The sequence below is a fragment of the Phyllostomus discolor genome, chromosome 14, assembly GCF_004126475.2.
Source record: "Phyllostomus discolor isolate MPI-MPIP mPhyDis1 chromosome 14, mPhyDis1.pri.v3, whole genome shotgun sequence".
Classification (NCBI taxonomy): Eukaryota; Metazoa; Chordata; class Mammalia; order Chiroptera; family Phyllostomidae; genus Phyllostomus; species Phyllostomus discolor.
Window position 1 is genome coordinate 45,190,310 of NC_040916.2, and position 19,396 is coordinate 45,209,705.

The 19,396-nt window shown below is 45.5% G+C and overlaps 1 protein-coding gene across 3 annotated transcripts; it reads left to right on the plus strand.

Moving 5' to 3' along the window:
* The first annotated feature begins 3,707 nt into the window (after positions 1-3,707).
* On the plus strand, positions 3,708-15,277 carry PSMD4 (proteasome 26S subunit, non-ATPase 4). Of its 3 annotated transcripts, none has more exons than XM_028502468.2 (10): positions 3,708-3,807; positions 8,435-8,575; positions 10,502-10,616; positions 10,929-11,015; positions 11,254-11,322; positions 11,496-11,711; positions 12,093-12,201; positions 12,377-12,508; positions 12,598-12,665; positions 13,245-15,277. In XM_028502468.2, the coding sequence occupies exons 1-10, from the start codon at positions 3,782-3,784 to the stop codon at positions 13,413-13,415; spliced, it is 1,134 nt and encodes a 377-aa protein (XP_028358269.1). In that variant the 5' UTR covers positions 3,708-3,781; the 3' UTR covers positions 13,416-15,277. The 3 variants fall into 3 exon arrangements, with proteins under 3 accessions (XP_028358269.1, XP_028358268.1, XP_035871740.1); XM_028502467.2 differs by having other exon boundaries at positions 12,093-12,210; positions 13,245-13,540; XM_036015847.1 differs by lacking the exon at positions 8,435-8,575 and having other exon boundaries at positions 3,761-3,807; positions 12,093-12,210; positions 13,245-13,542.
* Positions 15,278-19,396: the final 4,119 nt, after the last annotated feature.

Sequence of the window (19,396 nt, forward strand, 5' to 3'; positions counted from 1 at the left end):
ATGGCTTGTCTCTCAAGGGGAGCAAAAGCCTTGGCCCTTGCCATGACTGGCCTTTATTGGGTTTCTTGGCACATTACATGATGGTCCTCATTTACTATGCACAGGTTTGCTTTAGGTGGTTACCTTTTACAGAAAACAAAGGAGCCAATGCCATCACAGAAGAAGGATATTTGCAAATGAAAAGGCAAAAGTGGTTGAACTGGTTACACTCATCCTTGGAAGGTTTAGCATGGATTTTAGGAAGTTACTTTGCAGTAAATGTCCTCAATTCAGGTTGAGGGAGTTTTTTTAGCAAGAGCAAAACTCAAAGTGGCCTAGGCACATTGCAGGCCTGATTCCCCATGGGAGAACCTATCCGTGGGTGTGGGTCCTGTGTATCTCTGAGTGGGAGCTGGGCCCATGCCACGAAGAATGGTCTCCTACACCACTCACTTATGCATTCATTCATTGGTTGTAGGTGCCCCGACCAGGGATGGAACCCTTGGTGTATCAGTCTATGCTCTACCCAATTTAGCTGCACAGCCAGAGCTCCACACATCTTATACTAAGGTTGCTGATGCCCTCCATGTTGCTAACTGTATCAGTCCTCATCTAACTTGACATGTCAGCAGCATCTGACATTATGTTACTCCCTCCTTGAAACATTTTCTTCACTTAGCTCCTTGGATACTACTTTCACCTGGTTGTCCTTACCAGGGCTTTGTGCTGCTCCACCTCCATCCTATTTTCTGGTGTCTCCTCTTCTCTCTGTCTTCTAAATATTGAAGTAGTCCAGGGTTCAATCATAGAACCCCTTCTTTTAGTCTACCTTCTCTCCCTAGGTAATTTTTCAAAGTCTTTACAGTTGCCTAAAGACCCTGTATAATTTGTCCAATTTCCTGGTCACCTCCTCTAAATACCATCTAAATATCACGAAATTTCTATATGCGGTCTGGACCTTTTTTCTGAAGTACAAACTCACATCTACCCATTTCCTTGACATCTCCATGTAGGTGTCTAATAGGCATCTTAAACCCAACATGTCCAAAGTTAAATTTTTGGTTCCTGCCCATCTTAATCCATCTTTGGAAATAGTAACACCACTCTTCTAGTTGCTTAGAATAAATTCTAGTGTCTTAACAATCTCTTCCTTTGCATTCTCCATCATATCCATTGGCAAATTCTATCAGTTTTGTGCTTTATGATATACTCAAAATCCAACTGTTTGTCCCTATTTTCACCTCTTGTTACCATCCTAGCATAAGCCACCATCATATTGTCAGGTTACTGTAGTCTCCTAACTGGTCTGTCTCCTTTTGGTCTTTCCCCCCACAGTCTGTTCTCAACACAGCAGCCAGAGCTATCTTGTTAAAACATTAAGTCAGATTTTGTCAATTCTCTGTTGAAAACTTTCCAATAGCTCCTTATCTCACTCAATTCTTGGGGCTGTTCACAATCCAACCTCTTTACTCCCTTTGCCTCTCTGGTCTTATTTCTTCTCTCTGGCTCTCCATCTACTTCAAGCTTTACTGGTTTCCTTGTGCTTAAAATACACTCCTGACTCTAGGCCTTTTGCACTTGTTCTTCCCCCAGGTATCCTTCAGGTCTCTGTTCAAATGTAAGGCTTCCCTAATATCCTATTTATATAAAAAAGAAACCACACCCACTCTGGTTTATTTTTTTCTGAAGAGTTTACCATTATTTGCCTATGTATGTTTACTCATTGGTTGATTGCCTGCCTTCCCCCAGTGCTTGACCCACAGGCAAATGAGTAAATTGTTTTTGTTATTGCTTTTTTTCATTGTAGAGCTCTTGTTTCACCAAAATAGGATCCTATCAGGTTTCATCTTTTGCGTGCATTGTGGCAACTTGCATATCTCTTCATTGGAAAGCTTCTGACATAGTTCTAAGAGGACGTCTTCTCTGAAGAGAGTATTACAGGAGTGGGCAAAAGCAGGTTTACAATTGCTAGTGTGGAAAAGAATGCGATAATAAAGAATAACACAAGAACAAACTCTGTTTTGTATTCTCACAACTATAAACCCACTTTTGCCCACCCTTGTAGTTCTCTGTTGAGACTCCAGATTGAGTCAAATCAATCTAATAAGATCTAATTTCACTATCTCATTTTTACAACCATTATATTTTGTATTCTTTGCAACATCTCCATAGACTTTTACAGATGTGGTAACAAAAACTTCGCAATCCATTGCGTGACTGACTAAAGCTGAGACAGTGACCCCTCCCTGCGCTGACATCATAGGTCGTGTTTTCCCAGAACAGTGATGGCCGCATTCCTTCAGTTTCTCGTCCCTCTGTTCCAGTTGAATATGTGACTTTATTTACTTCTTCATTTAGAATACTGACTTAGAAGTTGTTATCCCTGATGTTCAACTTATCTTTGGAGTTGCATTATTCTAATGAACTAATAGAATCTTTTGTTGATGAATATTTTAAAATCCTCACCCAAGGGTATGTTTATTGACTTTAGAGAGAGGAAGGGAGAGAGACAGAAAAACCCATGTGAGAAACACCAATCTGCTGCCTCCCGTATGTGCCCTCTAGGTATGTTCCCTGACCAGGAATGGAATCTGTAACCTTTTGGTGTACAGGAGGGCGCTCCACCCAGCTGAGGCACCTGGCCAGGGCTGTTGATGAATTTTATATTTTATGAAATATTTTGACTCTTGATCTGATTTCAGCTGTTTGTGCTTGTTTCTATTTTATACAATATTAATATAGGTACACATGCTTTCTTTTATTACTACTTCCTGATATATTGTTTTTTCTCTCCCTTTATTTTTACCTTTTGTCATTTAGTTTGGTGTGTCTGTATTACATTGTGTAGCTTTTAAAAATATATAATTATTATCTTTTTAAAATATTTTGTTTATGTTTGAACTCGGCACTATTTTTCTGTTTTTTTTCCCCCCTTTCCTGTGTAGGCTATAGTGACCTTTCCCACCCTCTATTGATATGGAGATTTTGCTTTCATACAACCTGTGATTATTACCAATAACGTTCAAACATACCCATTGAAACTTGACTAATATCTAGGCCATGTCTAGAACACTCCTGTCCGCCCTCTCCAGGTTTGGTGCTCAGTTGCCATGCTTGGTCCCTTCCTCCTCTCCCCGTTCACTCCAAGACAGTTTTACGTGAGTGTGTGTAGTGGAAGATACTCCAAAGCATTTAAAAATGTTACTCTTGATTAACAAACCGAAATGCCTTACTGGTTTTGTCTCCTATTCTTTGGGAGATCAGGTAAAATGATTGATTTGTCAAACTTTTGGGGGGCTCCTACCATTTGTCAGGCTCTGTACTGGGCTCAGGGATTGCAACAATTGACATGTTTCCTGCCCTAATTAAGTGGGAAAGACACACAAATCAAAGCAATTCTGAGGGATACGCGCTTAGCAGTTAGTAGACAAAGACAGTGCTATGGAGAACGGTGGGAGCTGGAAAAAAGCGATCCCTCACTTGAAAATGAGGGCTCTGGAGTCCACACATCCACAGCACTTTCAAGGGTCCCTCCACAGCTTCTCTTCGATCCCGCCAGCAGGGAACTCCACCAGAGAACTTGAATGATGCCAATAAGATTTTTGTGTCACTTTGGTCACTTCGCCCCCGCACGTCTCTTTCGTTTTTGGCAGCGACTACAACTCCCAGAACGCAGTGCGGGACGGGGCGGAACCAGCTGGCCAAGCCGAGGTCTATGATTGGTGCGGAGCGCTGGACCAATTGGAGGAGTTGTTGTTAAGAGGTCCGTGAGAACCGGTTTGGGAGGGAGGACGGTGGCAAGATGGTCCTGGAAAGCACTATGGTTTGGTGAGGAACGACTTCGGGGCCTCGTGAGGGGCGGGACTGGATCCGGGGAGCGTGTCGCGCGGAGCCTGAGTGGGCCTGGGGTTGCGGCGGGAGTCTGATGGGCGAGACGCGGCCTTGGGCCGGTAGGGAAGGCGCCCCATCGACTCCCTGAGTCATCATCCCGAGGCCCGGGAGAGGACAGGCCCGGGGTAACCCCTGTTAACCCTCACCCCGCGGAGAGTCATTGACCGGCCGTCCCTGCTGCTTTTCTCCGTTCCAGCGTCGTCTTCTCTAAACCAGCCCAGGTCTGTCTCTAGCCCGAGTCCCGTTTCTTGGAGTCATCGTGATAGTCTTCTGCCCTCCTCAACATAATATATGTGAGGAAGAGAGACTATAAATCCCTTCCCCGTGTCTCTCACTCCTGTGTCATCTTCAGAGGTGCTGTTTATAGGGTGCTTTCTACGTGTCAGGCATTAATTTACTTTTTCTCACTTAAACCTCGCAACCCCTTAAGTCTGTAGATGAGGATACGCGGTCGCAGCGATTTTAATTGACTTACCCGAAGTCACACAGCTAATTAGGTGGTGAAGCCAAGATTTTAAACCCAGGGCCACCTGACACAAAGGCGAGCCAGCTCTCTTCATGGGTCTCAGACTTGGGCTGAGAGTGTGCTGAGTTGGGTTAGAAGCTGAGGACACTGTGACTTTTGTAAGGTTTCAGGAGTTCCTTCTATGTATGGGCATAGCATTGCCAGATAAAACAGAGGATGCCCAGTTAAACATAAGTTTCTTATCAATAATACTTTTCAGTATAGAAAATGGATATAAGTATGCCCCAAGTATTGTGTGGAACATACTTACGCTAAAGAGTTACTTGATACTTACCTGAAATTCAAATTTAGCTAGGAGTTGTGTATTTTTGTTTGCTACATCTGGCAACCTCTGGGAGAGAGCATGTTAGAGTGGACCGAGGACTGGGTTTGGTTGTTCTTGTTTTTTGTTATATTCCAGCTGCATGCTCTTGAGAATGTAGTCAGTCTGTCTATAAAATGGGAGTAATACTAACATCCACTCTCCCTATAGCAGTTAGGCAAAGGGTAGGTGGCAGTTCTCTGTAAATGGTACAGCTCTATACCCTATTAGTTGCCATGGTACTTGAGGAGTCCTCAAGAAAGAACTTAAGAAGGGCCCGCCCTGAAGGGACTTAGACAAATGTTGAGAAGCAGCCTTTCTAGTTGGGGGAAGGGCATAAAACTGCTGAGATGTAAATGCCCAAGGCATGCTTAGGGATTAGAGATTTGACTAGTGTGACTTTATTTTAAGGTTGTTAGTTTAAGGTAGTTCCTTTTTTTTTTTAAGGTAGATGGAGCCAGGTAGAAGAGCAAAAATGTCACACTGGCGGTGACTGAACTCTGTCCTGTACCCGTCAATAGAGGACCGTTGAAAAGTTCTGAGATGTCAGAGCTTTATACAAAATGGCATTTAATAATAAGAGCCCTGACTAGTGTGGCTCAGTGGATTGAATGCTGGCCTGCAAACCAAGCTGTTGCTGGTTCAATTCCCAGTCGGGGCACATGGGTTGTAGGCCAGGTCCCTAGTAGCGGGTGTGTGAATGGCAACCACACAGTGATGTTTCTCTTCCTCTCTTTCTCCCTCCCTTCCCCTCTGTCTAAAAATAAATAAAATTTGTAAAAAAATAGTGATCTGCCTCGGTAGAGGAGAAAATATTTGGTCCAGAGAGACATATTGGTGACCTATTGTAATAGCTCAGGCACAGAATAATGATGAGAGCCACTGCTTTTTCTCTGTGGGGCCTCGTGTCTTGCTTCCCTTAGATTCTCTGGAGGAGTTTATTAAAAATTACCACTGTTTGACGCTGTTCTCAATCTGCTGAGTCAGACTGCCAGCCAGGGAAGTCCAGGCATGTGTAGTCTTTTTAATGAAGACTTTTATGGAATAACTGGATAATAGCATAAGCCCTTATTTTGATAAGGATATTTGCTGGGAAAAATTATACTGTTGAGCAAAAATAGTCACAAGAAACACATGTTATTCCATTCATATAAAATTCAATATTGGGAAAACTAAGCAATGTGGCTTTTGGGAATGAATGCATAGGCGGTGGGGCGTCTGTGTTTTTAACGCCACCACTGCCGCCCTCCCCCTGCCTGGGGTTCTGACGCACGACAGTGTGATGACTACTGCCGTGTTCTCCACAGTCTTCCAGGCCCCCTTTTCTCACTTTGACACCCTTCTTCCAGTCCTCACCCATTTGCTGGTCTCGCCCACCATCCTTATATGGTGGAGCCTCGGTTCTCAGACTTAATTCATTCCAGAAGGCTGTTCGAGAAGCGATTTGTTCGAAAGACAAATATCCTTTGTCTCCTGAGAGATGTGTGATTGATCATTCAGGTATCGGCATGAACGTTGGCAAGTTGAGAATCAAAGTTTTGTTTGACAGCCGAGACCTTTTTCTGCAAATAACTTGGTTGAAAACTGAAATGTTCAAGATGGAGACATTCGAGAACCGAGTTTTTGCTGTGCTTAGTAGCTGTTCCATTTGGATGACCCTCAGAGCCTCCACTGTTTTTTTTTTTTTATGTTTGGACTCATCATTGTATTTTCAGCTAGAGAGACAGTTACTTCCCTGCTGGGGGGATAACAAGAAGCAGTGTGTTGGAGGGAAAAAGAATAACAATGCATGGTCAATAGAGTCAGTCTGTGACTGAGCCCTCCTTTACGTAGACTGAGTTCCCATTATAAGAACTAGCCTGTGTTTCATGCTTACTGTTAGGTGCTGTGCTGGGTACTTTCTGTGCGTTTAATTCTCAGAGCGATCCTGTGGGATTGGTACAATAAAACTCATTTTATAGATGAGATAAGTGTGGATGATACCGGCCAGCAGTATCCATCTCGGCTGCGGATGCTCGTCGAAACACGAGAAAAAACATACACAAAGACAGCCAGGTCCTGTGGGGAAATAGGGACAGAAGGGCCACTCTCTGTAGTGGAGAGCTTGCCATATCTATTCCCAAACAGATTTTTATTGAGAATACAGACTTAGTTTGTGGATTCACAGTCTGGCAGAAAAGATCAAAAGAAGTTGGTGACTTACAAAGGTGCAGACAGAACCCCCGCTGTGATTCTGGGCAGAGATTGGAGTTTTAACATACTAAAGGACTACAGGTTGCAAAGGTTTCCTGTCTGTGCCTTCAAATTCTAATATAATAACATCCTCCAGCAAACAGATCTCCCAGGATCTTGCATATTCTATGCCCCAGGCCTGATTACCCCTGGGGTCCACTGTTTCTGGTCTGGGCTGCACCGCCCCTGCAGGCCTGCGAAGGGCAGGAGACAGAGGCAGCCAGGAGACTTGGATTTCTCACAAGGACTCAGGCTTTGACAAAGCCGAGGGGGTAGGGGTTGATGTCGATCACCCCTTCATATCCACAGCCCCGAGTCTCTTCCTTTAGGGCATTCCCAGGTGATCGCGTCTGTCTTAGATTCATTCTCTTTCTTAGAGAATTGTTACCCGTCATTGACTGCCCATCATGCCAGGGAAATAAGTTTTGTCTTCTTAGTAGCTTCTGGTCCCGTGGTCTTTCACTCAGCCTAAGTCATGGAGGGGGTTAGCTTCCTGAGACCAGGCAGGGTGGTCCCCAACAGATAAGTGGACCTTAGAGGCATTAAATGACTTCCTCAGAGTCATAGAATTACCAAGTAGCAGCATGGAGAATTGAACCTGAGCCTGAAGAACACTGCCCTTCACCCCCTGTTCTACTTACCTTTCAGTAGCTACTTAATTACCTCTCTTAGTAATTTTTGGTTTGTATTTATTACCACACAAAGGATACTAAATTGCCTCGCCAGCCCATATTTTGCTTGCAAACAGAAATGGGATGTCTTACCTAGGCCATGGCTTTCTTTATTAGGACAGAATTGTTGATTTAGAGTTCTGAGGGACCTTGATCATCAAGAATTGATTGTGTTCATGGGCTATATAAATGCTTCCCTTACCTGCCTTCTTTTGGTCTCTGGGAAGCTGGATCTTGTAGTTCACGTGATCTGGATTCTTGTAGATTTTGGAAAGTTGCTGGGACAGAAGAGGTGAGACCCCAAAACCTTGAAACCTCGTTTGCAGTTGAGTCCAGCTGTTACACATTTAACCAGATGACTGCATTGTACTTTCCTGCACTCAGGGCTGCCAGCTGGATTATTTTATAAGCATTTTTAAGTTGCCTTCTTCATTTCGTACCTTTGGAATGCTCCCACTTTAATGGCGGGCTTAGAGTGTTCATCCATGGCAATAGCACTTAATAACACTTAAATGCACCTTATAAAAAGGTGGTTGTGGCACATCAGTAGGTTGTAACCTTCGGTCCTTATCAGAATCACTTGTGGAGATTTAAAATTTTTTCCTTCCTTTGGTCATTTTGAGTTAGTAAGTCTGGGTTAAGGCTCAGTCATCTGTGTATTTAAAAGAAAAAGCCACAGGTGACTCTGAGTTCCGCAAAGACTGAGAGGCACAGTTATCCCCCTCCATGCCTCTCGCAGGAGAGGTGTCGCAGGAGGTGGAGCTCCCTGGAACTGGAGAGGTGCCTGAGAGCCTACGCAATGTGTCTTTCTCTTCTTCCCTCCTGATCTGACAGCGTGGACAACAGCGAGTATATGCGGAATGGGGACTTCTTACCCACCCGGCTGCAGGCCCAACAGGATGCTGTCAACATAGTATGTCACTCCAAGACCCGCAGCAACCCTGAGAACAACGTGGGCCTCATCACACTGGCCAAGTACGTTGCACAGGGGACAAGGGGGGCTGGCAGGAGGGTGGGGATTTCCCACATGTCACCCGCTGTGGTGTCCAGGTTGCTAACCTTTCTTTTACAGGTTTCGTGAGGCCGCTTTAGTTAGTCACCTTTCTAGACTACCTTCTTCACTGGTTAGTGTAAATATAAGTAGTAACTTTAATGTTAACCTGAAAATTTTTTCTTTTTTTAAAAAAAGATTTTATTTATCTATTTTTAGACAGGAGGAAGGGAGGGAGAAAGAGAGGGAGAGAAACATCAATTGGTTGCCTCTGGTTCGTGCCAGGACCAACTGGGAGCCTGGCCTGCAACCCAGGCCTGTGCTCTGACTGGGAATCAAACCGATGACCTTTCACTTTGCAGGACAATGCTCAATCCACTGAGCCACACTGGTCAGGGCAATATTGACTTGAATTTAATACAGTTTTGAAGCTCAGTTTCCTGGGGTAAAATTTCACAGTTTATTTTATTTTATTTTAGTTATTATTTTTTGAAGATATTATTTATTGATTTTTTAAAGAGAGGGGAAGGGGGAGAGACAGAGAGGGAGAGAAACATCAATGTGTGGTTGCCCCTCACCCACCCCCCACTGGGGACCTAGCCCACAACCCAGGCATGAGCCCTGACTGGGAACCAAACCGGCAACCCTTTGGTTCGCAGGCCAGCACTCAGTCCACTGAACCACACCAGCCGGGATCACAGTATATTTTAAAGTCAGTGAAAAGTGATTTTGGGTCAGAGCCCCAAGGGTGTTTTTCACACATCCTGTTGCCCCAAAAGTGACTTGCTGCAGGAATTGACAATCCTCAAATGAGTGACTGCCCGTCCAGTATACATGTGGTTGTTGGAAAATGAGTCTAGAAATGGGGACAGCGGGAGGGGACACGGGAGCACCAGCTGTGGTGGAGGGTCCTCAGCCTGGTGGAGGGTAACCTCTCAGGTTACCGCTAAGGGGGAAACACTGGGAAGAAAAGGGCAAGTTTTTACAAAATCAGTCACTAATTTTCTGTGCTTCACATCTACTAAACACTAGATATTTTTCTAGTTTTATTGAGGTATAATCTCTATATAACATTGTATAAGTTTAAGGTATATCACATAATGATTTGATAAATGTATATACTGTTGACCCTTGAACGATATGGTTTTGAACTGCACAGGTCCACTTATGTGCAGATTTTAAAAAAATAAATGTACAGTTGGCTCTTTGTGTCCCCGGGTTTTGTATCCACTGACTCAGCCAATTGTGGATCAAAACCAGTATTTTTGATCGCAGTTTGAAATCTTGGATGTGGAGGGCCAACTCTATGCATTTTCCATGCCATTTTACAGAAGGGACTTGAGCATCTGCAGATTTTGATATCTGTGGGGTGTCCTGGACCAATCCCTGCTGGATACCGAGGGATTAGTTAAGTTTTGGGAGACTCAAAGGTTATGCCTGGATTTTTGACGGCACCCCTAATGCCAGCTTTGTTGAAGGGTCAGCTGTATCGTGAAACGATTACTACAGTAAGTTTAGTTAACATCCACATCTCAGCAAATTACAGTTGTTATTCCTCGTGATGAGAACTTTTAGATGTTTGATTAAGAAAAATAGGCCTGGCTGGCAGCTCAGTGGATTGAGCACGGGCTGCAAACCAAAGTGTCGCAGGTTCGATTCCCAGTCAGGGTACATGCCTGGGTTGCAGGCCATGACCCCCAGCAACCGCACATTGATGTTTCTCTCTCTCTCTCTATCTCCCTCCCTTCCCTCTCTAAAAATAAATAAATAAAATCTTTAAAAAGAAGAAAAGAAAAAGAAAAATAGAGATTACAGTTATTTCCCAGTTCTCTAAAGAAAAGGTGAGTCAGAGATAGTTTAGAGACACTGCCTTGACCTGAAATCGTGGAAATGCTTTCCCCATGTTCCAGTGACTGTGAAGTGCTGACCACGCTCACCCCTGACACGGGCCGCATCCTCTCCAAGCTGCACACTGTCCAACCCAAGGGCAAGATCACCTTCTGCACCGGCATCCGGGTGGCCCATGTGAGTCCTCCTGGAGCCCTTCCTTGTTGCTCCTTGCGCTGAGGTTCTGCCTCCACGTTTTTCATTTCTCCCTGGAATCTTGAGCTAGAACCAGAGCAAGGGAAGAGAGATGACCTAGAGAAAGGAGTAGAAGGGATGCGATGGGGTGAATCACAAGGAGGGAAGGGTTAAGCAAAGGGCTTCAGCCTTGTGTGAGCATGATGGTAGCCTTGAGGTAAGCAGAAACCATAAGAAAAAAACAAAAACAGAGTGACAGAGGAAAGAGTGTGGTGATTCCTGTGGCTGACTCTGAGAAATTCCTTTCTTCACAAGTTGGCTCTGAAGCACCGACAGGGCAAGAATCACAAGATGCGCATCATTGCCTTTGTGGGGAGCCCTGTGGAGGACAATGAGAAGGATGTGAGTCCAAGGGACAGTTGGGGAAACTGGGTGGGACACATTTGGGAATAGGGTCTGCCAGCCCTTAGGGGAGCCTGGCAGGGGTCCATGCACTTGGGTGGGGTGGGTATGCAGAATTTCGTGTTTCCATGGGGGTCGGTGGGGCGGTCACCTGATTCCTGTATGTTTTTGTGAGGTGTGGTGTCACTTCCCCTCATGGTATGGAACAATTTCCTCATTTCTCTCCCCTTCTTCCCAGCTGGTGAAATTGGCAAAACGCCTCAAGAAGGAGAAAGTAAATGTTGACATTATCAATTTTGGGGAAGAGGTGAGTAAGGACTGGTTGGGGGGCACTGACTTGATTTGGTTGTGAGCTGACAACGGTGCTTACCCAGAGGAGGGCCTGCACCCTGGGAGAATAGCCGCAGACTGGGACTGAAAGCAGAGAGTGGGGGCGAGCGGGGCAGGAAGGCAAGTCTCTTATGTTCTTCTCTCCCCCAGGAAGTGAACACAGAAAAGCTGACGGCGTTTGTGAACACGTTGAATGGCAAAGATGGAACCGGCTCTCATCTGGTGACAGTGCCTCCTGGGCCCAGCCTGGCTGATGCCCTCATCAGTTCTCCGATTCTGGCTGGTGAAGGCGGTGCCATGCTGGGTCTTGGTGCCAGTGACTTTGAATTTGGAGTAGATCCCAGTGCTGACCCTGAGCTGGCCCTGGTGAGCAAACGTTGACCTCAGGTAGAGCCCAAGGGTCCTCCCGTGTCCTCTACTGACACATCCACATGCCACAATGCTTCTTTAGGGCTGGGCAGCTCTAAACATCCTCGCTCATTTACCCAGGGCTCCCCCACCTGTCACCTTTTGTCCTTCTGCTGCATAATTCTACCTGATCTCTAGGGGCATCACAATCAGACTCTTGTTCGCTTCTCCTAAACCCTGGGCTTCTCCCCCAAGTCCTTTTTTTCCTGTTTCACCTGTCCAGCTTCTCCATGTGCATAAACCAGAAACTGCCCCTGTGCTCCTTTGCACCCCCCAGCTGATTCCCCCACGAGTGAGGGAGGGTGGGAAAACGTCTGACCTTGCCCTGCCCTTCGCCAGGCCCTTCGTGTTTCTATGGAAGAGCAGCGGCAGCGGCAGGAGGAGGAGGCGCGGCGGGCAGCTGCAGCCTCAGCTGCCGAGGCTGGCATTGCTGCGACTGGGACTGAAGGTGAAAGAGGTGGAATCTGAAGTCCCGGGACTGCAGCATGCTCCGTGGAAGCTGGTGTAGACACAGGAGTGGGGGCCTGGCCATGTGGGAATATGTGGGCTGAGGAAATGCTTTGGGGGTGGGTCCGTGTGGAATGTGGCACCAGTTCGACCCTTCCGCTCTCCTCCCGTTCCAGACTCAGACGATGCCCTGCTGAAGATGACCATCAGCCAGCAGGAGTTTAGCCGCACCGGGCTCCCTGACCTAAGCAGTATGACTGAGGAGGAGCAGATTGCTTATGCCATGCAGATGTCCCTGCAAGGCGCAGGTGAGCCAGGGGCTGGGTGGTAGTTTTTAGGCAGGTGGCTTGGGGTGGAGAAACGAACTGAACAGACTGAGCTCTTTTCTTTTCCTCAGAGTTTGGCCAGGCAGAATCAGCCGACATTGATGCCAGTTCAGCCATGGACACATCTGAGCCCGCCAAGGTGAGGGCCAGTGGTGACCTCCTACCCCCAGCAGGCTTCAGACCCCCTTGTGTTCAGATCCTCAGCTCTCGAGGCCTGAGACCGTCCTCCCGGGGCTGTATAGACGGGCTCTGAGAAACAGGGAAACGCACACATGGATCTGTGTTTCTCGTATGTAAACCTTGCTCAGGCAGCAGAATGCCAGTGGTGGGGTTGGAGAAGTGTCCTAGTATTCTGTCGTTTTCTGTTCCTGCTGGTGGCAGCAGTCTGGACAGTTCTCTAGGCTGTCTCATCATCTTCCCAGGAGAGTGAAAAGAGGGTCTAGGAAAAAGGAGGCGGAGTGCATGTCCAACAGCAGGAAGTCTGAACGGGATGGCATCCGATCCTACCCTTTGAGCTTAGGAAGCAAAGCTCTCAGGTGTCTCCTCTGGCCAGCAATAACTGTTTGCGTCCGTACCATATGTAGGCACCGGGTGGTTCCTGAATCATGCTTCCTACCCTCGGTCTGAGGAGTCCCGCACCCCCTGACTGGTGGGGAGAGGGGCTCAGGCAGCAGTGTGCTCCCCACCCCTGCCCGAAGCTGACACTGGCCTTTTTCAGGAGGAGGATGATTATGACGTGATGCAGGACCCCGAATTCCTTCAGAGTGTCCTGGAGAACCTTCCAGGTGTGGATCCCAACAATGAGGCCATTCGGAATGCCATGGGCTCCCTGGCCTCTCAGGCCACCAAGGACGGCAAGAAGGAAAAGAAGGAGGAGGACAAGAAATGAGACTGGAGGGGAAGGGTAGCAGAGCCTACTCGGGGGCTTCAGAGGGTGGGATGGGATATAGGGCTAGATATGTTGTCTGTAACCATTACAACCCAAATAAAACTTGGTGACTTTTTTTTTTTTTTTTTTGCTCCAAATAGTGGTAGCTTTGAGTGTGAGAGAGGAGTATATGGCATGAAGGAGAGCATTCCCTGTTGAGTTCTCTGTGCCTTGAAAACCTGGTCTCTAAATCCTGGTCTTAACGTTTTCTCCTGCCATGGGGCTGTTTTGCTTGCACTAAGGGTTGCTTTGTTGAGAGTCACTGTGCTAGGCATCAGGGCCTAATAATAGCAGTACCGGCCTTCGGGGACCCAGAGTCTGGGGCAGGGCAGGTGTGTAAATGAGCGGTTACACACATCTGCCATGTACCCAAGGAGGCATGAGCCAGACTCCCTGGAAACAGCGAGGAGAAGGGACCAAACTCTCACTGCCCCTGGGGAGGGTCTGGAGGCAGCATTTGAGCCCTCTAATGGTGAAAAGTTGTTCATCAGCCGAGAAGGAAGAGATGGGGACGTTTCCAGTCTGGGAACAGGATGCTGTGGAGGCACTCCGGAGGGACTAACCAGCTCAGGAGACAGACGGAAGGTAGGCAGCAGTCAACACTGAAGATCAGGGCTCCTTGAGGCCTGACTGGGACAGAGAGGCGTCTGAAACCTTGGAGCGCCAAATTAGAGGAAAGATTTTTGTAGAGTATGGGATAGAATGCAAAATTCACATAATGCCTCCCCTTTGTTATATTAAAGCGGTAAGTAATATTTGACACAAAGTACTTAGCCTATGTATAAGCTGTGAGGCATAAAAACAAAAACATACCTGAAGTCACTCAAATTTAAGAGCTAGAATATCTCCTGGTCACATACCTATGCCCTGAACCCACCTCTCCGCAGCCTCCTCAAAGATAACTGTTATCCTGAGTATTTTCCTTTCAGTTTTCTCATAAACACATAGCTTCCTGACCAGGACATGTTTAGTTTTGTTTGTTTTTGAGCTTTATAAAAAATATTTTTAGCCCTGGCTGGTGTAGCTCAGTGGATTGAGCGCGGGCTGCGAACCAAAGCATCGCAAGTTCAATTCCCAGTCAGGGCACATGCTTGCCTGGGTTGCAGGCCACGACCCCCAGCAACCGCACATTGATGTTTCTCTCTCCCTCCCTTCTCTCTCTAAAAAATAAGTTAAAAAAATAAAAATAAATATTTTTATACTATGACACTTTTTGGACTTGCTTTTTTAACATTTTGTTTCTGGGGTTTGTCAAAATTATTGCACGTAGCTATTCACTTTTCACGGTTGTGTAGTATGACATTCTGTGAATAGACTCCAATTTTTATTTCCTTATTGGTGGGCGTTTGCATTGCTGTCAGTTACTTTTCTATTATCAACAGGGTTACGGTGGAGTTCTCCATACACCTCTCCTGATGCACCTGTGCAAGAGTTTCTTTAGGATATGTTACAGGGTGAGGTTGAGTTGTTTCTCAAAGTGGCTGTGTAGGTCTGCACTCCAGCAATATAAGCATTCTTGTTGACCACATCCTTTCCAGACCTGGGCATCGTCTTAGTTTGTGCCAATCTAGTGAGGGTGAAACGGTAACTCATTGTGGTCTTAATTGTATTTCCCTGCTTACTGGTGATATTGATCATCTTTTCATATATTTCTAAGTTTAAGTCTTTGTATTTCTATTTTTGTGAAATGTCTCTTCATATCTTTTGTCCACTTTTTATTGGGTTGTCTTTACATTGATGTTCTGTAGGGGTGCTTTATTCTTGATACGAAATCATTATATATATATATATATATATGTATATATACTGCAAATATGTTCCCTGTCTTTATGACTTGTCTTTTCACTTTTTAAAAGGTGTACTTGAGTGAACAAAATTCTTAATGTCATAGTCTTTTCTTTCAAGGTTAGTGATTCTTGTGTCCAGAAAACTTCCAGAGGCCAGAAAGATACTGTTTTCTTTTTAAAGTTTTATGGTTTTGCATTTCTGTAATGCAAAAACTCAGGTTTCTTCTTCCTGAGTAGGAGAACCCAGTTCTTCCCTCCTGTGTTCCTCTCGAGTGAGTCTCCTTCACTGCTCACAGACAGCACTTCACGTCTAACACGTCAGATCATCAGACGTGTGGAGTTCTTCCACCCCAAGTAGTTCTAGGACACCAGCTGGGTGTCCAAGAATTTGTTTCAATTCTGACACTGTTTACCTTGAGATAGCATCAGATTCCATGGATTAAAGGTGCAGTCCCATAAACCATCCCATCCCTCCTTCAGATGCCACTCGCTAGCCCAGGTTGTCACCTGTGCTTCTGACCAAATGGCTGTAGATGGGAGGTTCCTGTGACCTCCTCCCCCTTGGGTGTGATTTGCTAGATCAGCTCACAAAGCAGGGAAGCACTTATGTTTACTTTATTAAAGGACGTAGTAAGCGATACAGTGAATATTCAGATGGGAGAGGTGTGTAAGGCCAGGTACGAAGGGGCGTGAAGGGTCCATGCCTTCTCTGGGCATGCCACTCTCTGAGCACCTCCACGTGTTCACCAACCTGGACATGCTCTGAAGCCCAGGCTCTCAGGGTTAGATGGAGGTGTTGCCATGTAGGCATGATCGATTGACTGTTTCCAGTCCCCCTCTCCTCTCTGGAGAAGGGGAGTGAGGGGAGCTTGAAATTCCAGGCTTCTGAATCACTGCTGGTCTTTCTGGTGACCAGCCCACATCCAGAAACCTGCCCAGAGTCGCCACATTAGAACAAAAGATGCTCCTAGTGCTCTCACCACTTAGGAAAATACAAAATTTTAGGAGCTCCGTGCTAGGAACCAGGGGCAGAGACCAATATACCATATTTCTGGACTATAAGATGCATTTTTTTTTTACCACATTTTTTGCTTCAAATTTTTTTTTCCTGTTTTCCTCTAAAACCTAGGTGTGGACACCAGACGCACCTAGGTTTTAGAGGAGGAAAATAGGGGAAAATTTTTTGAAGCAAAAAATGTGGTAAAGAAGTGAATCTTATAGTCCGAAAAATACGGTATATGTTTTCTATTATCTCACACTTTCACATAGAAATTTCTAATAAATCCAGAATCAATTTTTGTCCACACTGAGATAGGGATCTAATTTCAATTTTTATTGTTTTATTTTTTAAAGATTTTATTTATTTTTAGAGATAGGGGGAATGGAGGGAGAGAGGGAAACATTGATGTGTGAGAGAAACATTGACCGTTTGCCTCCCTCACACCTCCAGTCGGGGACCTGGCCCACACCCCAGGCATGTGCCTGTATTGAGAACAGAACCACTGACCCCCAGTTCATAGGCCATTGCTCAATCCGCTGAGCCACACCAGCCAGGACTCCCTTTTTTAATACAGAAAACCATTTGTTACAGCACTGTTAATGTTGAGAAATCCCTCCTTTTCCCAGAGGTCTGAGCTATTCTGCCTGGGCTAGTGTTCCATGAATTTCATTTGCAGTATCCCAAAGGTAGACCTTAGAGCCTGGATATAAATAAGGTTCCACAAAATGAAGCTAGAAACCCTATTTTGTGTTTGCACCGTATGGATGAGTTCCATTTCGGTACTTGTATCTAAATCTTGGGAGAGACTAATCAAGTATTACTTGCAAGAAATGGCCCTTCATCTAGGGCACAGGTGTCAAACTCATTTTCACCAGGGGTCACATCAGCCTTACAGTTGCCTTCAAAGGGCCGAATGTAATTTTAAGACTGTATAAATGTAACTACTCCTTAACTAGGGGCAAGGAGCTCTACATTAGGCCCTTTGAAGGCAGCCACAAGGCTGATGTGGCCCCCGGTGAAAATGAGTTTGACACCCCTGCTCTAGGGCTTGGGAGTTCCATAGGTTTTGGTTGTAAAGGTAGTAGTCACTTCGGCTTTCCTGGGCTTGGGTGCGGTTCCCCAAACAAAATCGTGTTCTGGCAGAGCCTGTCCATCAAGTAATGACAGGACTTGTGTCCCAGTCTTCTGGTCCTCGGCATGCCAACTGGTGACTTTGGTGTTCAGGAGGATGACTCAGGAAGTGCCGTGGCCTCTTCCCGTTTAGAAATCGTCATCACACTCAGCCCTTTCACACTCACAGCTGCCCCCTGGACCGCATCCATCCGAACACATGCTCCCTGCTGAAGTCGGTAGACCCACTTCTCAGCTCTCCCACTCTGATGTTCCCTGCACACTTCGCAGCAGTGCTTTGAAGAAACACATGCACAGTCAGGCGCCACGTAATGATGCCTCTGTCAATGACAGACCACATACACAGTGGCGGTCCCGTGGGATTGTAATAGAGCTGGAAAATTCCAAATACCTAGTGACGCCATAGCCTCTATGACATTGTAATGTAGTCATTGCAATGTAGTCATTGTAATGTACTGCAACAAATTGCATGTTTGTGGTGATACTTGTGTAAACAACCTAACTATGCCGCCAGTTGTATAAAAGTATATCGCATACAATTACGTAAAGTACATAATACTTGATAATAAACAACTATGTTACTGATTTATGTATTTACCATATTTATTATTGCTATTTTAGAATAAATTCTTTCTACTTAAAAAAACATTTGCTGTAAAACAGCATGCCCCTGCGCCAGCAGCAGCCTTGTACATCTCACCGAGTCTCTAGATTGCATCATTTTCTCTTGTGCTTGATTTAGTCCCATGTTTTGTACAGTAACATGGTATACTGGCTTGCAGCCTAGGAGCAATATACTATTACCTATAGCCTGGGTGTGTCGTGGGCTGTGTGTGTAAGTGCACTCTGTGATGTTTGCATGATAACAGAATCACCTAACGACACATTTATCAGAATATAACTTACCCTAAATAACCAGAGAAGCGGCAAAAGCTTACGTACAAGGGTGTTGAAAAAATTGGAAATAACTTAATACCAAACAATTTTTACATTAATATGGAATAATATACTCTCAATAAAAATATTTTTAAAGATTTATTTATTTATGTATTTCTTTTTAGAGAGAGGAGGAGGGAGGGAGAAAGAAAGGGAGAGAAACATCAATGTGTGGTTGCCTCTCATGCGCCCCCTCACTGGGGACCCAGCCCACAACCCAGGCATGTGCCCTCACTGGGAATTGAACCAGTGACCCTTCAGTTTGCAGGCCAGTGCTCAATCCACTGAGCCACACCAGCCAGGGCTCAATACAATTTTTTATCCTCACTTGAGGACATTTATGTTTTCATCGCTTTTAGAGAAAGAGGGAGGGGGAGAGAGAGAAACATTGATTAGCTGCCTTCTCATATTTGCCCTACCGGGATCAAAAACCCACAACCTGGGCATGTGCCCTGACCAGGAATCGAATTTATGACCTTTTGGTTCATGGGCCAACACTCCAACCAACTGAGCCATACCGGCCAGTGCTCACTCTTAATAAATTTATTTTAGAAGATCATTTAATGACATTGGGCATATGATTATAGCATTAGCAAATGGTTATATAACATAATGCACCAGGGACTGCTGTAAATGCTTTACATGTTTTAAATCATTTAGTTTTCACAACAATCCATGAGATAGCTGTAACATTATCAATCCTGTTTTATAAATAAGGAAACTGAAACCCAGAGACACTAGGTAACTTACTCTATGATGATGGTTCTGACAGTGTGGCCCATGAACCCCAAAGGGTCTGAAGACCCTTTCAGGGGGGTAGTGAGGTCAAAACTATTTTAGTAATAATGCTATGATGCTATTTGCCTCTTGCACTGTGTTGGCACTTGTACTGACACAAAAGCCATGGAGGTAGAACTACTGGCGCTTTCACACAAATCCAGGGCAATGAGAGAAAGAGAGAAACATCAGTCTGAGGGGGAAATATCAGTTGGCTGCTTCCTGTATGTGCTTCGACCTGGGATTGAATCTGCCTGGGAATTGAACCCACCAACCAGCTGAGCCACCTGGCCAGGGCGTCATCATATTCT

Bases quoted from the DNA above. Each gene is read 5' to 3' on its own strand.
- PSMD4 (XM_028502467.2), top strand. From the start codon at position 3,782: ATGGTCCTGGAAAGCACTATGGTTTG. The intron at 11,712-12,092 runs GTGAGCAAACGT...GCCCTTCGCCAG, and splicing joins CTGACCCTGAGCTGGCCCTG to GCCCTTCGTGTTTCTATGGA. The intron at 12,666-13,244 runs GTGAGGGCCAGT...GGCCTTTTTCAG, and splicing joins ACACATCTGAGCCCGCCAAG to GAGGAGGATGATTATGACGT.